Raw genomic sequence first — 23,812 nt, forward strand, 5'->3', positions numbered from 1 at the left:
GCATTCACCAGGTGTATAAAGAGGTGGGGAAATACAACCCATAATAAGGAGAAAAAAACCCAAGAATGTGAAGTAGAACTACACTGATATTAAAACGGTTACGCCCATTGTATCTATATTTCACCTTTTAGTTTTTTTTTTCCTTTTTTTTTTTTTTTTTTTTTTCAGATAGGGGTCTCTATGTACCCTAGGCTGGCCTTGAACTCACTGAACTCCTCCTGCTTCAGCCTCTTAGGTGCTGGAATTACAGGTATGTACCATCACACCTGGCCTCTTCAGTTTAATTTTGGCTTGAATTATATTGCCTGCTAATAAATAAAGTTGACTTTCTATTTGCATCTAGTTATACTTCTGCACATTCTTTTTCATTAAACCTTTTTTAAAAAAGAAGAAAGAAAGAAAGAAAGAAAGAAAGAAAAAGAAAGAAAGAAAGAAAGAAAGAAAGAAAGAAAGAAAGAAAGAAAGAAAGACAGTCTCATTCACATGTAGAAGCCAAAATTTGACCTAGAAGTCATGAGTGGACTACTGGTTAACAGAAAATTGGGTAGGAGCAAGGAGCGAATAGAGGAATTACCAAGTACAGGGATAACTTCCACTGTTTTGTAGAACAGAATATGAGCAGTTAGCAACAATTACTTGAAAATTGAAGGCTGGGTGTGGTGTCATGTGCCTGTAATCCCAGCACTTAAGAGGCTGAGGCAGGGGGATTCCCTGTGAGTTTGAGGCTAGAGGCCAGCCTGGGCTACATAAATGATTTCAAGGCCAGCGACATATCAACATCCTGTCTCAAAAAAGAAAGAAAGAAAAGAAAATTTCAAACTTAATTAATTTATTTATTTTTGGTGCTAGGCATTGAACCCAGAACCCTGTACATGCTTAGCACTGGCTCTAAACTGAATTGCTGCCCCAAGAGAGGATTTCAAATGCTCCCAACGTATACATACAGAATGACACATTTGAGGTGATATACCAATTACCGTGATCTAACCATTATGTGTTTTTACATGTAATGAAGTGTCATAGTGCACCTGACAAACAGGTATAATTATGTGTCAGTTAACTTTTTTAACTAGGAAAGAAAACACTCATTGACCTCCCAGGCCTCCCGGGGCTATGTGTAGATTCTGTGGGTGCACTGTCTGTCCAGTGTCACTCAGTAGTTCTGAGATGACAAGTCACAAACTCATGGCCTTCCCTAGTAGCTTTTGAACATGAAGGCAAGTCATGATGGCAAGAAGGCATCAGCTACCAGCTCAGGGGAGCCGGGAGGGGAGAGCCGCCCTGGAGACCGGCCTACATGGTCAGGTTCCCCCGCACCTGCACCCTAGTGGAGGCCCTGTAGGGAAGCAGGGGAGGGGTGAGAGGAGAGAGCTGGGCAGAGCACTGGGAGACACAGGATGACCTGACTCCACATCTTTGAGCCCCTGGAGTTTAGCTTCACCTGGGATCAGATACAACCTTGACTTCTTAGTTTTATGTTTTCATTTATTTGAGATGGGTTCTCACTATTCACAGGGACTTAGAACTCACTATGTAGCCCAAGCTGGCCTTGAACCCATAGTGATCCTCTTACTCTAGCCTCTGAGTGCTGGGATTTCAAGTGTGCGCCTGAAGGATTTAAAGTGTTCCTTTTATTTTTTAATTTTAATTTTTTGCAGAAGTAGGGATTGAACTCAGGCCCTTGTGCTTGCCAGGGAAGAGCTTATTCTACTGAGCCACTTCCCCGGCCCCAAGTGCTCCTTTTAAATAGTTGGCTTTGGAGCTTAATTTGCAGTTAAAAATGAAACAGCAGAACAAATCCTGGGATGGTGTCTGCAAATTTAAAGTCTGGGCTCTCTTTGAACCTGAACAAAGGTGTATGATAAGAATCCCTAGAGGGGCCAGGGAGATGGCTCAGTAGAATAAGCGCTTGCCTGGCAAGTGCAAGGCCCTGAGTTCAATCCCCGGTTCTGGAAAAAAAAAAAAAAATCCTTAGAAAGAAGGGATATAGGTATATTTAATATGGTCAGTGATGTTGCACACTTTTTCATATATTTATTTGCTGTTTCTACTTCATCTGAGAAGTGTCTACTCATTTCAAATGCTCACTTTTGGATTGGGACTTTGAAGTTGGGGGTGTGATTTTTTTTTTTTTTTTGAGATCTTTATATATTTTGGATATTAGTTCTTTAAGGAACAACTAGCAATTTTTTTCCCCCACACTATGGGTTGTCATTTCACTCTGTTGGTGGTTTCTTTTGCTGTGTAAAAGCTTTGTATTGAGATCCCAGTTGTTGATTCTTTGTGATACTCCCTGTGCAATCAGGGTTTTGTTCATCAAGACATTGCCTACACCTATGTCCTCAAGAGTTCTACCTCTAGGCTGTGTGTGGTAGTGCACACCTGTAATACAAGTGCTCTGGAGGCTGAGGCAGGAGGATCGTTGTGAGTTTGAGACCAGCCTGGGCTACGAAGTGAACTCAAGGCCTACAAAGTGATCTGTATAGCAAGACTTGTCTCAAAAAGTCAACAAACAGTAGTTCTACCTATTCTCTCTCCCAGCAGATCAGTATTTGTTTCATATTTAGATCTTTGACCCACTTTTATTTTATTTTTTCCATAATTTTATTGAGAAACAAATAACAATGAGACAGTTTCAAATCAAATTGGTAGGACAGTTTCAACAATTAAGACATTGCATACTGTCTTCTTGTGGTTACTTGCTGTACAAGATGCGGACATGATAGCCTATTTACAAACATTATTAGAACAAATCTCTCTATTCACTGAATTAAGAGAATGTAACTATATATCTATCCTAACTATCTATATATCTATCCTATCTATCCTGTGTTTTGAATACACAGATACAAAATGGTCATTCACCTGTATCCCCTTTTTTGTTTAGTTCCGTCATTTAAATATTATAGGTGTGTTAACTCAGCAAAATATTCCAAAATAGTCCAGTAGTCCATAATAGTCTTCCGCTTGACTGGCAATGTCAGAAATTGTTGACCTGAGTCCCCTACAGCTCAACATAACAACATGGCTTTACTTCTTATACTTTAGTTTTAGTACATGGTGATAGACATGGGTCTAGATTTAGTCTCTGGCATATGGAAAGCCAGTTTTCCCAGCATTATTTATTAAAGAGGCCATATTTCTTCCAGTGAATGTGTTGGCCCATTTGTCACAGATAAGGCGGCTGAGTGCACATAGCATTGTTTCTGCATCTTCTAATCTGTTACATTGATCCTCAGGTCTGGGATTTTTTCCCTTTTTTTGGCTAGTACCATGCTGTTTTTATCACAGTAGCTTTGTAGTATAATTCAAAGTCAAGGATTTTGATGCCTAGTGCCTTGCCTTTGTTGTTCAGAATTGCCTTTGCTATTCTACATCTCTTCTGGTTCCGGATGAATGTTAGCATTGTTTTCTCTAATTCTGCGAGATATGCCATTGGTATTTTGATTGGGATTGCATTATAGTAATCCCTTGCTATTTTGTGGTTCAACTTTCCCCGATTCACTGTTTTGTGGACTCACTGTTTTGCAGGTTTTCAAAAAATATTAATCTAAGTTATTTATCAAGAACATTTCACTATATTGTAGGATTTCGCAGTAATGTGCAGTACTGCATATGTATTTGTATGCATAGTATTTATGGTTTTAATGATTTTTGCCTAAAAAATTAAAATATATAAAAATGTGAATTCTAACATTTAAAGAATATTAAATTGAAATAAAATATACTGTTTACAGTATTTTTTAAGAATTCATGTATTTGGTACAGGGTCTCATTATGCAGCTTGGACTCGTAGTGATCCTCCTGTTTTCAGCCTTTCCAGTGCTGGGATTACAGGCATGCACCACCGCACCCGATTTTGGTGGCTGGCTCAGCCTGCAAGGATTGAACCTGGGTTCTTGCGCTTGCCAAGCAGGCACTTAGGTGGCTCACTATCTCCCTGGCCCGACAATATGTATTTCTTTAGTGGATGAATACATACTGTACAGTATATGTATGTTGTTAAAATTATGAAAGTGTAGGGCCGACAAGATAGCTCAGTGGACTTAGCACCTGCTTAGGCAAGTGCAGGGATCAGGGTTCGATCCCTGGCACCACATGCCATGCCGTCCCATTCCCTGGGTGAGCTGAGACCAAGACTGGGCGTGGTGGTGCACACCTGTAATCTCAGCGCTGGGGAGGCTGAAAATAGGAGGATCACAAGGAGTCTGAGCTGTGTAGTGAGACCCTATACCAAATACATTAAAAAAAAATTACGTAGGTTTGAGTTTAGAAAATGGTTAAGAACATTAGAAGTATTTTTAAAAGTGTGGGAAAGGTTTCTAAGAGTGTGGGGTTTATGAAGCATATATATATATATGTATAATGTTACTTCACTGATTGCCACTTATTGTGGAGGTGTCTGGGACATAACCTCCGCGATGTGAGGGACCACTGTACATCTGTATAACAGTTTTGGAAGTATGGCCATTTTCACTATATTGGTTCTTCCTACCCAAGAACAAGGGATATCTTTCCATTTTCTGATCTGTCACAAGTCTTTGCATGTTGGGAAATTCACACGTATTTCCTCTTGATTTGCTGTTTATAGCAATGTGATGAAACAGCACTGCCCACCTGCTGGGGCTGCAGTGTTACATGCATTTGGGTCAGAAATGCTTTCATCTGCAAGTGAGAGACCACCCAGCCACTACCGCCCCTCCCCCTTCAGGTGCACATGGAAACCAGCTCCTACCTTTCTGCTCCCACAGTCCGTGTGTGGCTTTCTGCCCCCACTTTTTACCTGATGAGACCACAGAGGGGACACCAAGTGTGATGATCCACAGGGGCAAAATCCTCACCCAGAGCCTCCCAGCAAGCTTCAGCTTCACTGTAGTGAAAACTAGGTCACAGAGCTGCTCTAAACCACAAGAGGGGCTGGGAAAGGGAGTATGGGAAAGCAAACAGAAACAAGATTCGCAACTATAACCCAACTATGACTTGCCGTGTGAGCTGGTGGAATCATCAAGCCAGGAATGACGGCACACCCCTGTAGTAATTCCAACACTTTTGAGAGGCTGACATGGGTTCAAGTCTGACCCAGCCACTTTATTGAATTACTTTTTTTTTTTTTCTTGCTGAATTACTGAGCTCCTATCCTAAAAAATTAAAAAAAAAAAATTAAAAAAAGGCTGAGGATGCGAATCAGTACAAGGGACCTAGGTTCAAATACAAGTACAGTAAAGAGAAACAAACAAACCCTCTAGTTACTACCTGCAAAAAAAGTGGATTCTGTGAGCATGGAAGGGTGTGAGCAGGAAATGGCAGTTAGACGGATGACAGGTTCTGCCACAGAGATTCAGGGCCATTTCAAGATGTGGCCTGAGTGCCTGAGTTTTTAGCTGGGCAGTTTGCAGGAAGCCCCAACAGCTGGCACACCAGTGATGTGGGGTGAACAGGTTGAATGAATGCTTGTATGCACACGTGGCCAGACTGGGACTGGATGTCAGGGCTGAACCTGGCCCGCTCTTTTCTCTTTCTGTGCAGATTGTGCTGACAACATAGGTCTGGCTCTTTTAGCAAACAAGGAGTCTCAGCTGGTTGCAGTCAGTGTTGCTCTTCTGTTCTTAAAGACCTAGGTTGAGCTGGGATGGAGAACACTTGGTAGAATACTTGCCTCATACACTTGAGGGCCTGGACTCTCCCTAATACTGAAAATAAAAAATGCTAGTGTGCCTAATATCCCTTGCTTTTGTGACTTTAGCACATAGGCTACCCCTGTTACGTGCTTTCCAGCTTAGCAAAGGCAGTGAGCCACCCCAGCTGGCCTGGGCTCAGAGGGACACCGACACCCCAGGATGCACACACGACAAGGTGAGTTGGGGAAGGCAAAGATTATCAGCCTAGTGGGCGGCAGGGAGTGGAGCCAGGCTCTCTGGCCTCAGCAATGGGGAGGAGAGGTGAGGCTGGGTCCAGGTCTTTCCTGTGCTCCCCAAGAAGATTCCAAGGTTTCAAGGAGACAGGTAAGGCTGGAACGGATGGGCCTCAAACTAGTTAAATCCAGCATTCTTCTTTAACTTGTGAGGCAGCCTTTGGCCCCAGGAACTGAGAAGCGGGTAGCACAGTGTGTGGAAAACCAGAGATGGGAGGGATGAAGAGGTGGAGCCCCAAGGGCTGGCTAAGGGGAAGCCAGCCCTAAGAGAGCCACAGGCCCTGTGATTTGGTCTCTGTCTACCTCCTCTTTACTGACCAGGGTCCAGTAAACTAGAAGAGAGGCCATGACCAACAAAGTAGAATTGGGGTACCTGCACAAAGAGGACACTGTAGGGCCATCTTTCATGCATTCACACCTTAGGGTGCATGCCCAAGGGAGAGATGGGTGAATCCAGGTGTAAGCAGAGAGGGAAGGGAACCCTGGCTGAAGAATAAACTCAAGACCCATGTGGCCAGTTGGAGCTGACAGATTCCCATGACACAGAGAATAGGACCAGAGAGCCTTTCTGGTTCCTTTAATCCCCAAGGCCATGAAATTCTATGAACCCCACCAGTTTCCACTTAGTGCAGTATAAACTCCAAGCATGATCTTCACGAGAGAAACAGGAGGTGAAGAAAAATTAAGTCCACACATAGTTACACTTTTTATATAGAATTTGTACAATATATTTCTCTTCATTTGCATATTTATCCACAACTTAACATTCTTTTTACAGGCTGAACTCACTCAGCTGATATAATCAAAATTCTTTCAACCAAATAAGAAAAATTCAAAATCGTAAACCCGTAAGAAAACAAATTAAAAACGATGATGAAAATAAGTCACTCCTCTCTTTAGGAACAGTGTCTGTACAATATATATGATTTGGAACAGAATTTCTTTATAGATTAGGCACATGTTTCCACGACACCTTATTCCTGCCAGTTTTATCTCATTCCAGGCAGTCTTGCCTTCTAAGAGTCAAAGGGAGTTGGACTTGATGGCAATCCCTTGGGATATGGCTGCTCCAGGCTGGGGACCTTTGGGGAGCAGGCCTGGCTCTGCAGTGCCACCTAGGGGCCAGAGGCAGAGGTGGCGTGCAAAGCTGACTGGCCAGACCAGGAGGGGCCATCAGAGAGCAGCGGTTGTGCATGAAGGGAAAACTTGGGCTTGTTCTATGCAAAATGAAGCACAGAGACAAAAATAGCAGAGCGGTGAAGGGAAAGAAGCTATGAGTCTAGCGTTTATTTACAATTGCTCTTCCTGATTGGAAGGTGGGAGCAGAGCTAGTGGACACCATCCAAGGGAGTAAGCAATGGCCTGCTCCGTGTCTGCCCTACTTTACTCAGTCAGTCCAAAGTGTGGGAGGCTGTGGGCAGTGCCTCCTCATCTCTTTTCCAGGCCAACTGCCATTGAGTCTGAGCCCACCGTGGCCTCCCCTCCCACCTGCCAGCTCTAAGGCTTGTTCTCTGGTCCCTTAGATCTATTTGGGTCAGAATGGCATGGAACATGGCCTTTTCTGGGTGCAGGCAGCTTGTAAACCAAGGCTAGTCTAGGAAAGTGTAAAAGATGGGAAAGGGGTTTCCACTGAGCCAGGAGCAGGTGCTTCATCATAGCTGACACTGTGGGAAGCAGGCTAGGCCTTCTGTGAGGGCCGGGCAATTGGCCTCGGCACTATGCCATTGCTTGGATCTTCTAAGAAGCCTACCCCAGGCCCTCCCATTCTGTGACTATCTCTCCTGCACTCTGGACTTGGCTGTGAATCTAATTCTAGGACTGCAAAGGTCACTGCACCTTGGTCTCCTTGGCCAGAGGCAAAAGTTCTTCTGTATGAAGCCACTCCAGGTTGGCAGACTCAGGCCTTTCCTTCCAGACCCCTGCAAACTCCTAAGGCTCTTTAGAGGCCAAGACAATGCCCACGGGTCAGGTATGGCCCTGGCTCTGAGGGGCCGGCCCTGGATTTGGCCCTGGGCAGCATGACGCGCACATAGCCCAGACACCTGCCCTTCTATGGCAGCCGCTAGGACATTCTTCATTCTTGCAAGTCCCACTGTACTGGTCCCAGCCCACATGCCAACCCTGCTTCACATGCTAAAACACGGCTCTGGAAAGAAATAATAATCAGCACTTCAGGGCAAGGCTAAAACCATAAAAGGAAAAAATGTAAAAGCATTCACTAGAATTAATGTAGTTATTGCTAGGCAAGTGGCAGCCAAATAACCACACAGAGTCCCTCTGGCGGTGGGTGTGACGGAGTATCATGACCATCAGGCAGAAATAAAAAAGCATGTGTTTGTTTCCTCCCAAAATAAGACTTTGGAGAGCACTGCAGTCACCAGGTGCAGAGCCTACAGGGTTCCTCTAGTTCGCTCTCTCTGGTCTGCTCCCCAATTGTCTGTCCCTGGATTGTTCCACAAAGGCCCGCTCATCTCAGGAAGTCTAAAAACCTGAGGTGGGAACTGAAACAGGGCAAATGACAACTGGACACCCTGGGCTGTGCTGGGCACTGCTGCACAGCAGATGCGCAGGCAGCCTGCGGGCTGTTCCCAAGGGCACTTGCGCTCACTGGGGAGTTCTCTGGGATGGTGGGGGATGCAGGGAACTAGCAGACACCTGTCTTGCACGAATACTTGGGGACCTGTGATGGCCAGTAGGGGCCTGTGCCACTGATCATTTGAATTCCCAGTCCCACGAAGCAAAAGCAAAGGACCTCCCAGTGCAGTCACTGAAACTGCAGGTCGCACTGTGACAACAGCACTGGGCAGCCAGCACCTTCCTGGGACGGCAAACGCAGGAGCTTCAGCTAAGCAGACAGGCAGGCTGCTCACTGCACAACCTTCCCAAGGGCCTGCTGCCACCCCGAGTTACCCTTGCTTATCCTGTGTACCACAGTCTCGGCCTGCGTCTGGCCTACACACAGGAAGTTCTGGGAGACATGGCCACTTGGCATCTCGATGCGGGCAGACGTGAGCTTGAGGAGAGCGGGCCTGAGGCCGCAGGAGTTTTCCTGAAGGAGGCTGGACATCTGCTCTAACCCCGTGGACAGGCTCACGAGTTCCATGCACAGCACACGGAGGCTAGCACTCGACATTCCAGAGGCTGGTGGCCTTGTTTGGGTAGTTGATGGCCAGGCTGATAGCAGCGATATTCTGCAGAGCCTGTGGAGGAAGAGAACGATGGCCAGCATTAAGGGCCACATGCTTGCTCATCCACCAAGTACTGAAGAACCAGGCCCTCAGCCGAGCATGGAGGTGAGCCTCACACGGGCCCCTCTCAAAGGCCCACAGGCTGCACTGAGGTAAAGCGCTTTTGAAACCTCATGAAAACCCCACAGGTGAGGTAAATCTTCAGAGCCCCAGAAAGGCAGTCATACTGCTGGGACAGGGAAGGGTGGTTTTGGGGTCTGGGAAGCTCTGGAGAAAGCAGCACAAAACCTGTGGAAGGGCAAGGGCATGGCATATACAGAAGCACACAGTGCTGGGGCCATGAGGACCCCATAAGCTGATGGGAAGCCAGGTGCCTGGGCATGGGAGGGAAGTGGGGAAGAGGGCCTGGATACAGGGGCTGGATGACCGTCACACCTGCTGGAATCATGCCATGTTGAGCTCCAGGTACAAAACTTGTCAAATATTGTTTTCTTACACCATGTCATGAAACCAAGGTGGTAGCAGCAACGTGAAAGGTGGCTGTTGGAGGGAAGGCATTCTTTACTTCACCTACAGGTCTCAGGAGAGTCCCACAGTCTCTCCTATCTGTGCTATGAAAACTCCTACTCCAGAGCAGAAACTCCTAGACCACCTGCAGTAGTAAAGGTGACCCTTTTTTTCCCCGAGACACAACAGTCAAGGGACACGGTGCTGGGCTCTGAGCAGGAGTCCCAGCTGGATGCCACCCAGGGGTGACTCTGAGCACCGCAGGTCCCTACTGGCCTGGTATGGAAATAAGAAAAATGAAGAGGAAGAGGAGGAAGGAGATGAAGAGGGAGAAGAGAAGGGGAAGGGAAAAGGGAGGATGTAGCTCAGTCAGTATGGTCCTGAATTCAATCCCTAGTAGTGCAAAAACTTTAAAAAAGTGGCCTGCAGCCTGGGTAACCCCAAGAGCCTCATGGGGGTCACAGCCTTCATATTTCACTTCCTCACCATCTCATAAGCACACAGTGCAGTTTTCCACAGGCTACACTGTAAAGATAAGCTAGACTGAATGCAGATAGCTAAGAGAATCCTGCTGCCTACGGATAAGCCGACATGAAAGAGATCTACAGAAACAGAACAGGGACCAGCTCTCTTGATAGTTACTTCGTTTTAAGCTGCTCACAGGGGCATGTGCCTGTGCTCCCACATGGGTGGGCAAGATCCCTTGGCCCAGGAATTCAAGGCTATCCCAATTCTTTTTTGTTTTCAAAAATAAAAACTGTTTTCCACAAAATATGTCATTTATGTTGACATGAAATGTCTTTGCTATTATTGTTTAAAATTGTTTTAACTTTTAATTTCTAGATTTAAAAGCTAATTTAATTTCTAATGGTTTATACTGATGCATACAATGCATAAAACCAAAAGCTTTCTTGGATCCTCAATAATTTAGACATACGAAGGGTCCTGAGACCGAACAGCTGTCAGAAGAGAAGTTCTACCAAGGAAGCAAATTACAGCCAAAAATATCTGAAGTCTCACTCAATGGAAACTTCAGGGATCAGCCAAATTAAATTTAAGGCATTGGTTGTTTTGGTTTTAAAGACAGAGATTGTTGCTAGTGTCTTCTGACTCCAGTTTAATATGAGTGACACTGATAAATGGGGCTTGCCTGCTTTCTGAGCACCAGGAGGAAGGGACTAAATTGGGATCTAGCTCTGCAGAAACTGAGAGGTTCTGTATTCAACAGGAAACACACACATGTACTGGCCTGGCAATGACGACACGGAACCCAAGGTGGCTCTTCTGGGGAGAGCATACCTGAGCTGCACAGCGGAGCAGGTGGTCATCCGTGGTTAGGGCCAGCAGGTAATCCTGCATCACGCCCAGCTCCTGTGGAGAGAGCACTCTGTGAGGGACCAGGGACCTGCCTGGAAAGTAGGAGGCCCCAGGGGTAAATGCCACTGGCTGCAGGCACTCAAACCCTATGCAAGGGGCTGGGCTGGAGGGCTGGCCCTCTCCTGACTTCCCACAAGGTGGCCAGGCAGGGACCCTTCCCCTCTATACCAAGACCAGCTTCTTCACATGTGACTGGGCAGGTTAAGCAGAGGACCTGTGAAAGGCCCTTTCATCTCACACATTCAATGAGTCTATTGTGCTGTGGGTTTTTTTTTTTTTTAAAAAAGGAGGAAGAGAAATCTATCCATTTGATTTTCCAAAACTCACTGTTGTCCAAGGCCCATCAAGGGCAGGTTTTCCCCCTTTGGCATTAAGCCTGAAAAAATAAGCCAGCTGGTGCTGACTTGAGGGTGTCACAGGGCTGGGAAGAGGATACACCCAGACTGTAGGCCCAGCCTGCCTCCCTGCGCAGGCATGCCCAACACTCAGGGGACTCAGAATGATTTTGAGACCCAAGTCCTCCTAGGGCAGCAGGGAGCAAAAGCACGCAGAGGCCCTGTTTTTCCTGTCAGGTCAGGGGTGAAAAATGAGAGGTGGGTAGGGCCCTCACCTGGGCACGGTTTTCAGTGACGAAGAAGAGCTCAGTAAGTGCCCGGTGCAGGGGGAGGAGGATTCCAGGCTGGGTTACATCCTCAAACAGGGCGTATTCCATGTGGGTGAAGAGCTGCCACAGTGGCTTCAAAAGTGCAAGGTCACAGAGGTCACTGCAAGAAGAGCCCGGGATGAGTGGATTAACTGGGGACCAGAACTGCTGATGGGCTGCAGCTCACATCTCTCCTCTGCCACCACTTGTACACTCAGCCATCATAAAAACAGTGTCACCCTCCCTCCCTCCAATAGTGAAAAGGGAAAGCAGGAAAGCTGAAGCTTCAAGGAACCAGGAGAACCTGTCAGTCTTTCAAAATGGTTGTTATGAAGCCTTCCCGTTGAGGAGATCTCAAGATAAATGTCAAGTGGAAGGAGAGATATGACACTACACATAGAAAATAAAATCAAAGATGAAAAAAAGAAGTACTTTAGAGACTGTGGCAACAACCACTGTTTGGATGGTTAGGCTTGTAGCTCTTCACACTATGGAAAGCACAGCCCCTCCTGGGGAGAGCCTATCAAAGAGCAGAGCAGGGGCTGGTGAGATGGCTCAGTGGTCTAAAGCACCTACTTAGAACAAGCTAAGCTAAGCAAAGCACGGGACCATGGTTCAATCCCCCAGCACCACATGCCAGCCAGCATCGGCCCCCTGGTGGGCTGAGCTGGCCACACACACTAAATAAAATAAATAAATAAACAAATAAAATAAAAATAAAATAAAAAAAAAAGAGCAGAGCAGAGGGCTGGCGCTTAGAGCAGCGTGGTTCCAGCTCAGCATTATTTAGAAAAGGAAAATTAGGAAGTCAATATTATTCCAGGGCTTACATGATTATATCCATACCTACAAAAATATACAATTATTTTGCTTCTTCTCCTATGATGTGAAAAAGAATTCTGTCTGTTAGTGATACCTTGGAGCCAATCACTTTCTCCAAGAGGAATTATTTATAAAGTAAACGAATGAGGCCAGGGATATAGCTCAGTGGCATAGTGCCTGCCTGGCAGGCGTAAGATCCTGAGTTAGAATCCCAGTACCAAAAAATAAAGTAAACAAATGGGCAGCTACGGTTTGGTTTACAGAGCCATTTCAGCTGGTTTTCCGGCAAGCCCTCAGTGAGTAAGGTGAAAGGCACCAACCTGGCTCCCTTCCATTCGGTGTCCAAGCCAAACCCTTAAGAATGTGGGTCTCAAGCTCTTTAAAGAGAGGGTATGGATTGGACAGGGGGTGGCACAGCATGGTGGCAGCCTTCAGGACTAGAAGAGAGGGGCATAGAGCATGCAGAGGCACCTGTGCTACAGCCAGGAAAGGCTCACTAGCTTGGTGATCACACATGTGACAATACAGGTTTTACCAGAAGACCTCGTGACCCCATCTGTACTTAGTTTGCCTGTCCTCCTTCCCTCCTGGCCCAGGCAAGGGGTGGACTTCAAGCCATTGCTTTCTCTCCCCTGACTAGGAGGGCCCTCCTGTACTGTTCTGCAATGCTAGGGACAGAACGCAAAGCCCCACACATGCCAGCAAGAGCTCTACCACTGTGTTCTATCCTAGCCCTTTTTACTTCAAAACAGGATCTTGCCAAGTTGCGTAGAATGCCCTTGACTCATGAAGCTCAGGCTACCAACATAGCTGGGATTAAGATGTGCACCACCATGGCTTCTAAAACTCTCAGGACCGAATTTTTTTTTTCTCACTATGTAGTTCAGACTGGCCCTGAACTCAACAGGGTGCCTAGGGTGGCCCCGAACTCATGGTGATTCTCTTGCCTCAGCCTCCCAAGTGCTAGGAACTTCTAAAAAACTTGATTCCTCTCAAATTGATCTCTGAATCCACCAAAATCACATGGGGGGAGGGGCAAGGGGAAGGAAGGACAGTGGTAGAGTGCTTGCTACGTTGGATCCCCAGCACTGAAGCCCCCTAAACAAAACAAAACAGATTAGTGTTACAGGTATGTGTGAGACTGAGTCGGTGTGTGCGCATATGGAGAAATTAACAAATTCATTCTAATGTACAGAATGCAAATATAAGGTTAAAAATACCCCCAAGATAATCTTGAAGATGAAGAACTAGTTGAAAGTACTAGATATGCATGTCTGTTACAAAACTACAATGTTTAAGACAGTGTGATCCTGACACACTGACAACCAAAAGACCAAAGGAACAAGAGGGACCTGTGTGTGCCCATGCAGAAATCTGCCCTGTGACACAGGTGAGGGAAAAGTAATTTCTGGAGAAAAAGTGGAGACCAGTAGGGAAAATTCTGACCCTTCTGCTGCAAACCGTGCACTAAAGTTTAGCCCTGGGGGTTACAGAAGACACTGTGAAGGGAAAGCGTCTAGAAGGCAATTCAAGAGAAATCTTCATGACCTTTGGGTAAGGCAAAAATTACCCAAATAGAACACTAAAGCAAGGGGCTGGCAAATACCTCAGTGGATTAAAGTGCCTGCAAGCAGACCTGGGGGCCAGGGGTCTGATCCCAGGGCCTGCTGTGCTGGCCCTGCCCCCAGAGCACACTGAGACAGCATCTGAGACTGGGAATGGTGGCATGCGGGCCTGTAAATCCCAGCTCGTAGGAGGCTGTAAACAGGTGGATCACTACGAGTCTAGTAGTAAGACCCTGAACACCCTGTAGACCCTTCCCAAAAATACAAAAAACAAAACAAAACACCAAAAAAAAAAAAAAAAAAAAAACGAAAAACAAAACCCACTAAAACACTAACATAAAGGAAATGACCGTCGAGTAGGAAGACATAAATACTGACATGGTCCATGAAGCCATGGGGTGGGAGGAGGTGCCTGCCACCCACCTGCCATCAAGGGACTCAGACCCAGCCTACCTCTGGGTGCAACACTGCACAATCCTCAGAAGCAAGTGGATGGCTTTGAGTCGCTGATGACCAGTCTGGCGACAGGCAACGCCAACTAGCCATTCCCAGATTTTGGCCAATGGGAGGTGTGGCACAACTCTTTCTTCAGACAGCATCTGCTTCAAAATCTCAAATCCTACCATACCAAAAATAAGAATCCAATATTTTAAAAACACAGGATAACAAATGTATAATAAGAATTATGAGATAATTATGATTATTTAAATTTAGGCTGAAACTAAACACTACATTAAAATAACAATATTCTCAGTTTCTCCTTTTTTTTTCCTTTTTGTACTGGGAATTGAACTCAGGACCTTGCACTTGCCAGGCAGGCACTTGTGCCACAGAGCTATATTCCCAACCTCAGTTTCTCCTTTTTACAAAATGCCCTGGCAAATCCTAAGAGCAAGCATCTGTTTTCAGGCCCTGACAGATAGCTCTTAGCTGACCATTTAAATTTACAATTAGCCAGCCATGTCATGGTCAAGACAGACAGGTGTGGGGCACATGAGACAGAGCTGGGGAGCCTTAGAGAAAAATATTTGATTTTAACAAACATCAGTAGCCATAGATTATCCCTGGCAGAAAGCTCATACAAGGGGAAAGGGCAGAGCACACACCTGTCTGGAACCGCCCCAGGTGTCCCGCTGTCACGGTGAACTTGTAGCCCCACTCGGTGTTGCTCATGTCAGAAGTAAAGCGGTAGTACAGGGTGTCTCCTGGACAAAGCACCAGACAGATCAGGAGACAATGCAATGGGGGATGGCAACCAGTGGCTTTTGATTATACATGTCAAGCTTGCTTTAAAACCCTCCAATGAATTCCTATCTATCTACCTCCCTTCCTCCCTTCCTCCCTTTTCTCTTTTCAGAGCCAGGGTCTCTGAATTGGCAGTGATCCTCCTGTCTCAGTCTCCCAAGTACTGGGATTACAGCCATGTGCTAACTTTTTCAAAATGGCTCCCCTTCTAATATCTTGTCTATACACTTCAGTGAACACCCTACATAACCAAGTATTATACCTGGAAGCTCGAAATCCTTCCATTTCTGTTGAGACCCGCTGAAATTGTGTCGATCCTGCTGAAAGTCACTACTGCTAGACATAGCCAACTCGTCACAGCCTTCCTCGGTGTTGCACTGAGAGTCAAATTTGATTGAGAGGTAGATTGCACCAGGAATATGGACTTTATCCTGGGAGGAGCAATAGAGAACACTTATCACTGCAGGTGGTATGCGGATGCTACCACTGCAGGTGTCACTGCAGCTGGCATGCACATGCTAGAGTAAGCCACAGGCCTGCCCTCTAGGGGTTCACAGTCTAGGACAGACATGCTGCATATGGGGCATGCATGGCTGCGTAGGCAGAAAAGGGTCCCACTGCTCAGGCAGTGGTGAAGGACAGACAGGAGGAGTCGTCGGGAGAATGGGGCATGTGAACGCCTTGGGGTGTATTTCAGGAAGGCAGCAGCACTAGAACACTCTGCTGTGTTCTAGACATGGGGCAAAAGCTGTGCTATGTGGGCAAAGACCTAGGGAAGTCAGGACAAGGGTGAGCCACATACTGGAGGGATGGGTGGGACAGAGGGTTGTGGCCTTGAGCCCTACAATGAGTTTATATTCTGCCTGGACAGCAGTGCACCCTGGAGAAGTGGGAGCAAGAGAAAACCTAGGTCTTGCACCAAGGGAGGGAGGACCACTCTGGCAGCTGACGTGGAGGCAGGTGAGGCTGGGCTCAGGCCAGAGCAGAATCTGGGAAGGAGCAGCAAGGAGAACCCCACAGAAGAAGAGGACGGTGTGGGGTGGTGGCAGAGACAAGATGATCCTTTATGAGGTATAACTTGGCAGCTCACCAGTCTCCATGCAGCTAGAGCCCAGGAACAGAGAGATGAGACTGGGAAAGAGGAGGGCAAGGAAGGCTATATTTTTAACTTTTTTTTTTTTTTAAGACAGGGTCTCCCTGTGTAGTTCAGGCTGGCCTTGAACTCACTATGTACTCCAGGATGGTTTGGAACTCATGGAGATCCTCCTACCTCAGCCTCCCAAATGCTAGGATTAACAGACATGTGCTACCATGCCCACCTGGCCCAACACTCAAATTTTACCCTGGCTGTCTCCCTCCACCACTGCTGTCAGATGCCTTCCACCCAGAAGATTGGGCCTTGCTGCATTCAACACTTCTAAAGGGCTAAAGAAAGACAAGTGGCATTAAGTCAAGGAAAATAACTGAGGCCACCCTGACCCTAGCTCATCTGAACTCCTACTTCTAACTCAATATAACCAAGGATGGTAATTAAAAAGGGGCTGGACTCTCCAAGGTGTGGGCAAGCCATCAGGAGACAGTGAAAGAACAAGGCTGAACTTAGACCCACGTGCAGATTCACTGCCAGAAGAAACCAAGGATTCTCTTGAGGAGCTGGTGCAGGAAAAGTACACTTTCCTTTGGGGCCAGATGGCCCATTTTTCCAATTAAAATGATGAAGGCCAAGAGAGGGGAGACAAGGTTGCACAGAACCCCAGGGATGCTGGGGGAAGGTCTCTGCTGCTCAGCCCATACCTCAAAGTTGGTGTTGTTGTTATACGGATGTTTCGATTCCCTCACTTGCACCTCCATTCCTGGCTCCTCCATGAACTGGCAGGCAGCCAAGGCCATGGTCCCCAGCATGTTCTCTCGGCAGCCCTGGAGCACCTTCTGCAGGATCTGGTGGGAAACACAGTGGGATCAGGGCAGGGCCTCCAGTGGGCTCTGGAGGAAGCAGTGAGAACCTGTCTCAAGCCACAGCTCGCCCAGAGGTGCTAGAATCATCACGGCCCAGAACAATCCTCTGCAAACCCCATTAGCCACCTCTCCTTAGACCAGACACTGCAGCTCTTTCAGAATATGCCACATCCAGGTCTGAAAGAACTAACAGAACCAACCAGAAATGGTTCTGGTCCCTGAAGGGCTCTGCCTGAGCAGAGAGCAACCTACAGGTGAATGATGACAGTACACAGTCACAAGTGCCCAAGGTGAGACAGAATGAGGAGCTCCACGGCGCAAAAGTGGGGGACTGACATTTCCACAATCACTCCGTTTTGTCCCTTCCAGAAAAATACATATGGCCACAGCAAACTACCAGTCCCTCCAGAGCTGGCAAAGGACCTAGGAGACCTGGCAAGTGGCAGTACTTTCAGGTGGCAAGCCAAAGGTGAGAGGATAAATTAAGTAGGGGAGGGGATATGGTGAGAAAGGTACCAAATGTGATTCAAAATTTCTGCACTGAAAACATGGATGATGGTGACAAAACTTTTTGGTTCAAATATGCAATGTATAATCGTTAGCCTCCTATCATCTTGGTTTTTTTTTTTTTTTTTCTTTAAAGTAAAATTAAAAAACAAACTTTTCTGGTTCAACTAGAAAATGGCTACTGAAAGTAAAAGAGGGGTGTCTAACTCAGCATTGTTTTATTTTTTTAAATTAATTAATTTTCTTTCTTTCTTTTTTTTTTTTTTTGGTACCAGGGACTGAACTCAGGACCTTGAGCCTTGCCAGGCAGGCTTGCCAGGAAGGCTTATGCTGCTGAACTATATCCCCAGACTCTCTCAGCATTGTTTTAAAACAGGATGAAAACAAAACAGGAAATGGATCTGGGTGTGGTGGTGCACCCTTGTAATCACAACATTCAGGAGGCTGAGGCAGGAGGGTTGTTGTGAGTTCAAGACCAGCCTAGACAACAAAGTGAGCTCAAGGCCAGCCTGACCCTGTCCCCAAAAGACAAAAAACAAAACAGGAAATGGTCTCCAACTTAAAAATGAGAGAATCAGAAACTGGGTGTGGTGGTGCATGCATGTAATCCCAGCTCTTGGGAGGCTGTAAACAGAAGGAATTTTTTTTTTTTTTGGCCGGTCTCAAGATGCCTTCAGGGCAGGTCTGGTTTGGCTTAAGGATCTGGGGATCGAACCACAGCATCCTGAACTTGACTGCTTTGTTTAAGCCGGCACTTAAACAACTGAGCTAATGGGCAGGCCCCAGGGAGGCTGTGAACAGGCAGATCACTAATAGTCTGATCTAGAAGTGAGACCCTGAACACCCTTGTAGACCCTTCCCTAAAATATAAAGAGAGAGAGAGAGAGAGAGAGAGAGAGAGAGAGAGAGAGAGAGAGAGAGAGAGAGAGAATCAGGCTTCAGAAAGTGGCATGCACCTTAGTGGGACCTTCACTCTGCCACCCAGAAGCCAGGAGCCTTGGACAAGCTTCTCTGACTTGATCTCCACCAGTAACACCCAGGATCACAACATAGCCCAGGTGTAAGTCTGGGCAGAGCATCTTACCTGGGTAGACATTCTAGAAATGATACTCTAAAAAAGAAGACAAAAATCTCACTGGAAGTCTTTCTCTACTGAAGTGGGAGAGGCTACCGGAGTCCTATTTAGCTCTCATGTTAAAAGACACGTTGGGGATCTAGGAACAGCTCAACAGGAGAGCTGTGAGACTTGGAGGTACAAAAAAAAATAAAAGCAGACCACCAAGACAAGTGTCATAGGACCACTACGACAATGTTCTCTGAGAACCAAGTCTCCGCTAGGCTGTGAGCTCAACTCAAGGCCATTCTACAGGAGAGTCAACAGTGGCCTTATGGTTTGTTATATTCACACCTGTCTGGGATCTGCAGGGCCGCACAGGTAAGCGCACTCTAGGTAGCACTCATTGGTGAAGCCTATTCAAATACCCTGCAGCCTGATAAAATGAGGAGCAAGAGGTAGAGGAGAGGCCTGGGAGGGAGTGCGAGTTTAGTTTAACTACCTTCTCCCACTGGTGCTTTTCTTCTAGCTGCATGAACATATCCAAAATGTAGGTCATATGGGCAGGGCCACTGAGCTCCAGGATGTCTTCGCTCACTGTCATGTGCCTGGGCCACTCGGCAAGCAGGGAGGCTAGCACGTGGCGGGCATAGAGAACAGCCGTGGCCTCGTTCACACGGAAGAGGTAGTCCCGCACAGCCCTCTTGCTCTTGCAGTTCAGATCCTTGTGCAGGAGGGCGGCACTTTTGCTCCGGCGCTGCTTGGCATAGCTCTGCTGCAGCTCACTTTCTGTGCTTGAGATCAGCTTCTGGGTCACAGGGTTCGATTCAGCAGTGGCTTGGTCACAGCGTGCGGGCCGGGACTGCAAAGCCAAGATCACCATGACAGGGGCATGGCCTTCTTACATGGGGTAGGGGGTGGGAATGCTTTGTTCTGCAGGTGGGTGACATACCAAACACGGCAAGATGATCATGTCTGTATCCATAGCTTTGGCACTCTGCTCTTCCAGTCTCAGATTCCTACTGGGCTGCCACCTCTGAGCCAGGGAGCGTATCCTTTCATCTGTGGCCAGCTCATCTCCATCAAATCTGTAGGAAGGGAGCACAAAGTTGGGTATGTCAAGGGGAGGAAGACAGGAGTTTAATCTGCAATTTAACTTGTCAAGAATGTTATCAGAGCTGTTCTCCTGTTATTACACAATTATGTAATCTTTATATTTTGTGAAATGGATCCACAACTTGCTTTCATTCATGATGCAGATATTCAGGTGTACCCTTAGGGTAGAGGATACAACTATCTCCCAGGAGTAACCCATTTACTCATTTTTTTCAGTACTGGAGAAGCAACACAGGGCCTCACACGTGCAGGCAAGCCCTCCAGTGCTGAGCTATATACCCAGGCCCTTTTACAATTTTGACATGGGGTCTTGCTAAGTTGTCATGCTGGTCTCAAACTTGTAATCCTCCTGCTTTGGTTGTACAAGAAGCTGGAACTACAGCCACGTGCCCCTGCACCTGACCCCTGCTATTTTAGAAACAAGGTTCCTGGAGTTCTCACAGTGATACACTCACTCTGCTGGAGACACAGCTTCCTCGTCCCCTAGCAGAGTAGAGAAGCTCTTGCTAAAGGGAGGTAACATACATGCCATTTGCAGAGCCCACCTTCAAACAACTGTGCTAAGGATATGTTCCTTTCTCTACTTCCCATCAGGGGCAGTGAGGGCAGGCTGTGACTACACAGACTGGAACAATACCCTGAGGATCTGTTACCAGGTCACTGGGAAGCAGAGCTCCCTGCCTCCCCTGGACTGCTGTGTGAGTGGGATACACCCTCTGCCTTCTTTTTTTTTGCAGAACCAGGGATTGAACTCAGGCCTTGCACTTGCCAGGGAAGCGTTTATTCCACTGAGCCATCTCCCCAGCCCCTCTCTGCCTTCTTTTTCTGTGATTTCCCTGCCTTGTTTTGTTACATCAGCTTAGATTGTACTCTGACAATCTTTTTAAAGATTTATTTATTTGGCACATAGTCTCACTAGTGATTCTCCTGTCTCAGCCTTCCCAATGCTGGAATTACAGGCATGTGCCACCATGCCCAGTTTCAGTGGCTGGCGTGGCATTGGGCCAGCATGGCATGTGGTACCAGGAAAGGAATCTGGGTACTTGCGCTTGCCAGGCAGGCACCTAGACTACTGAGCTATCTCCCTGACCTGACAGTCTTTACCTTATAGCACTTGCCTCCCAGAGGATTTGTGGCAATATGTATGAGACATATAAAATAGAAATGTGAGTTAAGGAAAAGTTAAATTAGAATTACTATAAATTAGAAGTCAAAGAGCTAAGAGTATGACTCAGTGACATGGTGCTTGCCAAACACGCAGGATACTCGAGTGTCATCCCTAACACTGGTCCCACTTGAAAAAAAAAGAGAATATGAAAGCCATGTGTGGTGGCACACACCTATAATCCACCACTCAGAAGGCTGAGACAGGAAGATCACTGTGAGTTCAAGGCCAGCCTGGCCTACAAAGTGAGTTCAATGATAGTCTGAACTACACAAAGATACTGTCATTAAAAAAAAAAGGTCAAAACTAGGATTAGAGCATAGATATATAAAATTCTATACAAACTGAAGAGCTGAGTCCAAGAATAGCTCTGAACTTCTTGACCAAGAGGAGAAACTACTGCTAATTATATAATCAATCTTGAGGAAAAAAAAAAACCATAAAAATAATTTGCACTGGTGATGAAAATAAAAAACCCTCTTGGGCAGAGGCACCTGCGCTGCACTGCTTGCATGAGAGGCCTGTTGGTATCTGCACATGTAAGCTGAGTCTAACACTGCATGTCTTCACAGGAACTTGCTGCACACTGCGGAGATGGGCCACGTGGTATGGCCCAGTTACCTGTCCTATGGATTCGCAGAAGCTATAAACCCATCCCCGTGGGGCCTGCTGGGTCTCCAGATCCCGCTGGGGGCAGGCACCTGCTCCACCCTCGCTTGCACTCACTCACAGGCTTTCGTGCACTTCATTGCCTCTCACCTTTTCTGAACTTCCAGGAAGAAAGAGTCGGTCTTTTTCCTCTGCAGTTCATATATGGCCCGGAGAATGTGCAGAGGAGCATTGAGGGCATCGTGAGCCATCTGAAAGCATATGAGGATGTGGAAGAGAAACAAAGTGCTTTCCAAATATCATTGATACTCTGAACCCAAAACTGATAAAACATTTCAAAATGTACCACAGGCTGTAACTAAAGAACATGATGAGCACTTAAAAAAAAAAAAAAAAGCATACAAGGCTGGGGAGATAGCTTGATGGGCTAAGCGCCTGCCTGGCAAGCACAAGGGCCTGAGTTTGATCCCCAGTACCACATGCCATGCTGGTCCCTGAACCTCAGGCACATTGTGCTGGCCACCGAAACTGGGTGTGGTGGCACATGCCTGTAATCCCAGCGCTGGGGAGGCTGAAAAAGGAGGATCACTATGAGTCTAAGCTGCAAAGCGAGACCCTGTACCAAATAAATAAATTTAAAATTTTTTTTAAAAAACAAAATTATAAACACTAAGGCATAAACTATAATATCTGCATTACAATGTAAGTTCCAAGGAGTTATGAAACACTGAATCACCAAGGAAATTCTATGCTAAGAATCATAATTTTGGTCATTACATAGTCACCACACTGTATTCCCTGCTAGCTTCTTGATAGCTGTCTTACATTCAAACTGCACATCTGGCACAAATTTCAGCCCTGTACCTTCTTTTGAGATTTTTAAACATTACCTGTTTTCTGCTATCCATCTCAACATATGTTTATGTTTTCTTCTCATATCATTAGACCCTTTGAAGCCCAAGCCCTACCCATTTCACAGCATTCCAAACAAGAAAATATATTTGGGCAAAGTAAGAGAACCAACCAACCTACCCACCTACCTTCCTTCCTTTTTTGGGGGGCAGGTTTTAAGACAAGGTCTTGCTATGTAGTTCACAATGGTCTTGTACTCACCAAGTAACCTAAGCTACCCTCGAACTAGGGTGATCCTCTTACATCAGGTTCCTGAGTGCTGGGATTACAGGTATAATCTCACTATGCTGGCAGTAAGAGAATATTTTCTGACAAACTAGGAAGAGGGACTACCATTTGAAAGTTTATGGCTGGAGTTTAGGACTTTAGTAAACTCTGGAAATTACAAGCAGGAATTTACACGAATACTTGAATGTATATTTTCTGGGAAACAGGACTAAAAGCTTTTAGGTCCATGATTCAAAAAAATTTACAAAGACTGGGCTTTTCCATTCTTTTGCATTAATTTTGCACAACCAGACTGTCTTTAGGAAGTAGAGTCTTAGCATTTTCGTCCTTAGGCTGAAGCACAGCCCAAACAAAGAGAACCCACTCCTTTGAAGCTGTGCTCCATCCTCCCTGTGACCCTAGAACATACCAAGAAGCATATTCTGGTGGGCTCATCCAAGCCTTCAAGAGGGTCTAGTTTTTTCTGCTCTGGTTCCACAGGGCTGCTGACTGGCTGCTCCACCTCTTCCTCTTGCTCCTCCAGTTCAAGGTCTCCGTGCTCAGCCAGAGTGTTGATTTCCTTCTTTGAGGAGTACAGCATAATGGACAGAATCTATACAGTGAGGAAACAGGGAGGCAGGGATTCGGGGTGAGAAGATGGTACAGTTCTTTAACCACGTAGGGGCAGAAAATATTTGACCTAACATTTATTTATTTACCTATTTTTGGTACCGGGAATTGAACTCAGCACCTTGTGTTTGCCATGCAGGCACTTGCATTGCTGAGCTACATCCCCAGCTGACCTAACTTTTAAATACATCAGAACTTATATAAAGAATGCAAGAGTAGCTGGACATGGTGGTACACACTTGGAACACCAGCATCCTGAGAGGCTAAAGCAGGAGCATTACAAGTTCAAGGTCAACCTGGGCAACTTACCAACTTAAGAAAAAAAAAAAAATCAATCAATCAATCAATCAATCAATCCGTCTGTCTATCTATCTATCTATCTATCTAGCCTGAGCAAT

General features: G+C 46.3%; 1 protein-coding gene across 2 annotated transcripts in view; it reads right to left on the minus strand.

The window, feature by feature from the left end:
• Nucleotides 1–6,598: 6,598 nt before the first annotated feature.
• The window catches only part of Zzef1 (zinc finger ZZ-type and EF-hand domain containing 1), a 164,423-nt gene continuing 147,209 nt past the window's right edge, over nucleotides 6,599–23,812 (minus strand). Inside the window, exons 45-55 of one of the 2 annotated variants that reach the window (XM_023723332.1) lie at nucleotides 23,215–23,397; nucleotides 21,816–21,916; nucleotides 19,728–19,863; nucleotides 19,278–19,637; nucleotides 17,053–17,196; nucleotides 15,521–15,689; nucleotides 15,120–15,218; nucleotides 14,467–14,632; nucleotides 11,594–11,747; nucleotides 10,906–10,977; nucleotides 6,599–9,111 (exon numbers count right to left, since the gene is read on the minus strand). In XM_023723332.1, coding sequence (XP_023579100.1) covers nucleotides 9,031–9,111; nucleotides 10,906–10,977; nucleotides 11,594–11,747; nucleotides 14,467–14,632; nucleotides 15,120–15,218; nucleotides 15,521–15,689; nucleotides 17,053–17,196; nucleotides 19,278–19,637; nucleotides 19,728–19,863; nucleotides 21,816–21,916; nucleotides 23,215–23,397 — 1,665 coding nt within the window. In that variant the 3' untranslated portion in view covers nucleotides 6,599–9,030. The remainder of the gene's footprint in view (nucleotides 9,112–10,905; nucleotides 10,978–11,593; nucleotides 11,748–14,466; nucleotides 14,633–15,119; nucleotides 15,219–15,520; nucleotides 15,690–17,052; nucleotides 17,197–19,277; nucleotides 19,638–19,727; nucleotides 19,864–21,815; nucleotides 21,917–23,214; nucleotides 23,398–23,812) is intronic. The other variant, XM_023723333.1, reaches the window with a different exon arrangement.

Source organism: Octodon degus, unplaced genomic scaffold, assembly GCF_000260255.1.
Source record: "Octodon degus isolate 3935 unplaced genomic scaffold, OctDeg1.0 scaffold00098, whole genome shotgun sequence".
NCBI lineage: Eukaryota > Metazoa > Chordata > Mammalia > Rodentia > Octodontidae > Octodon > Octodon degus.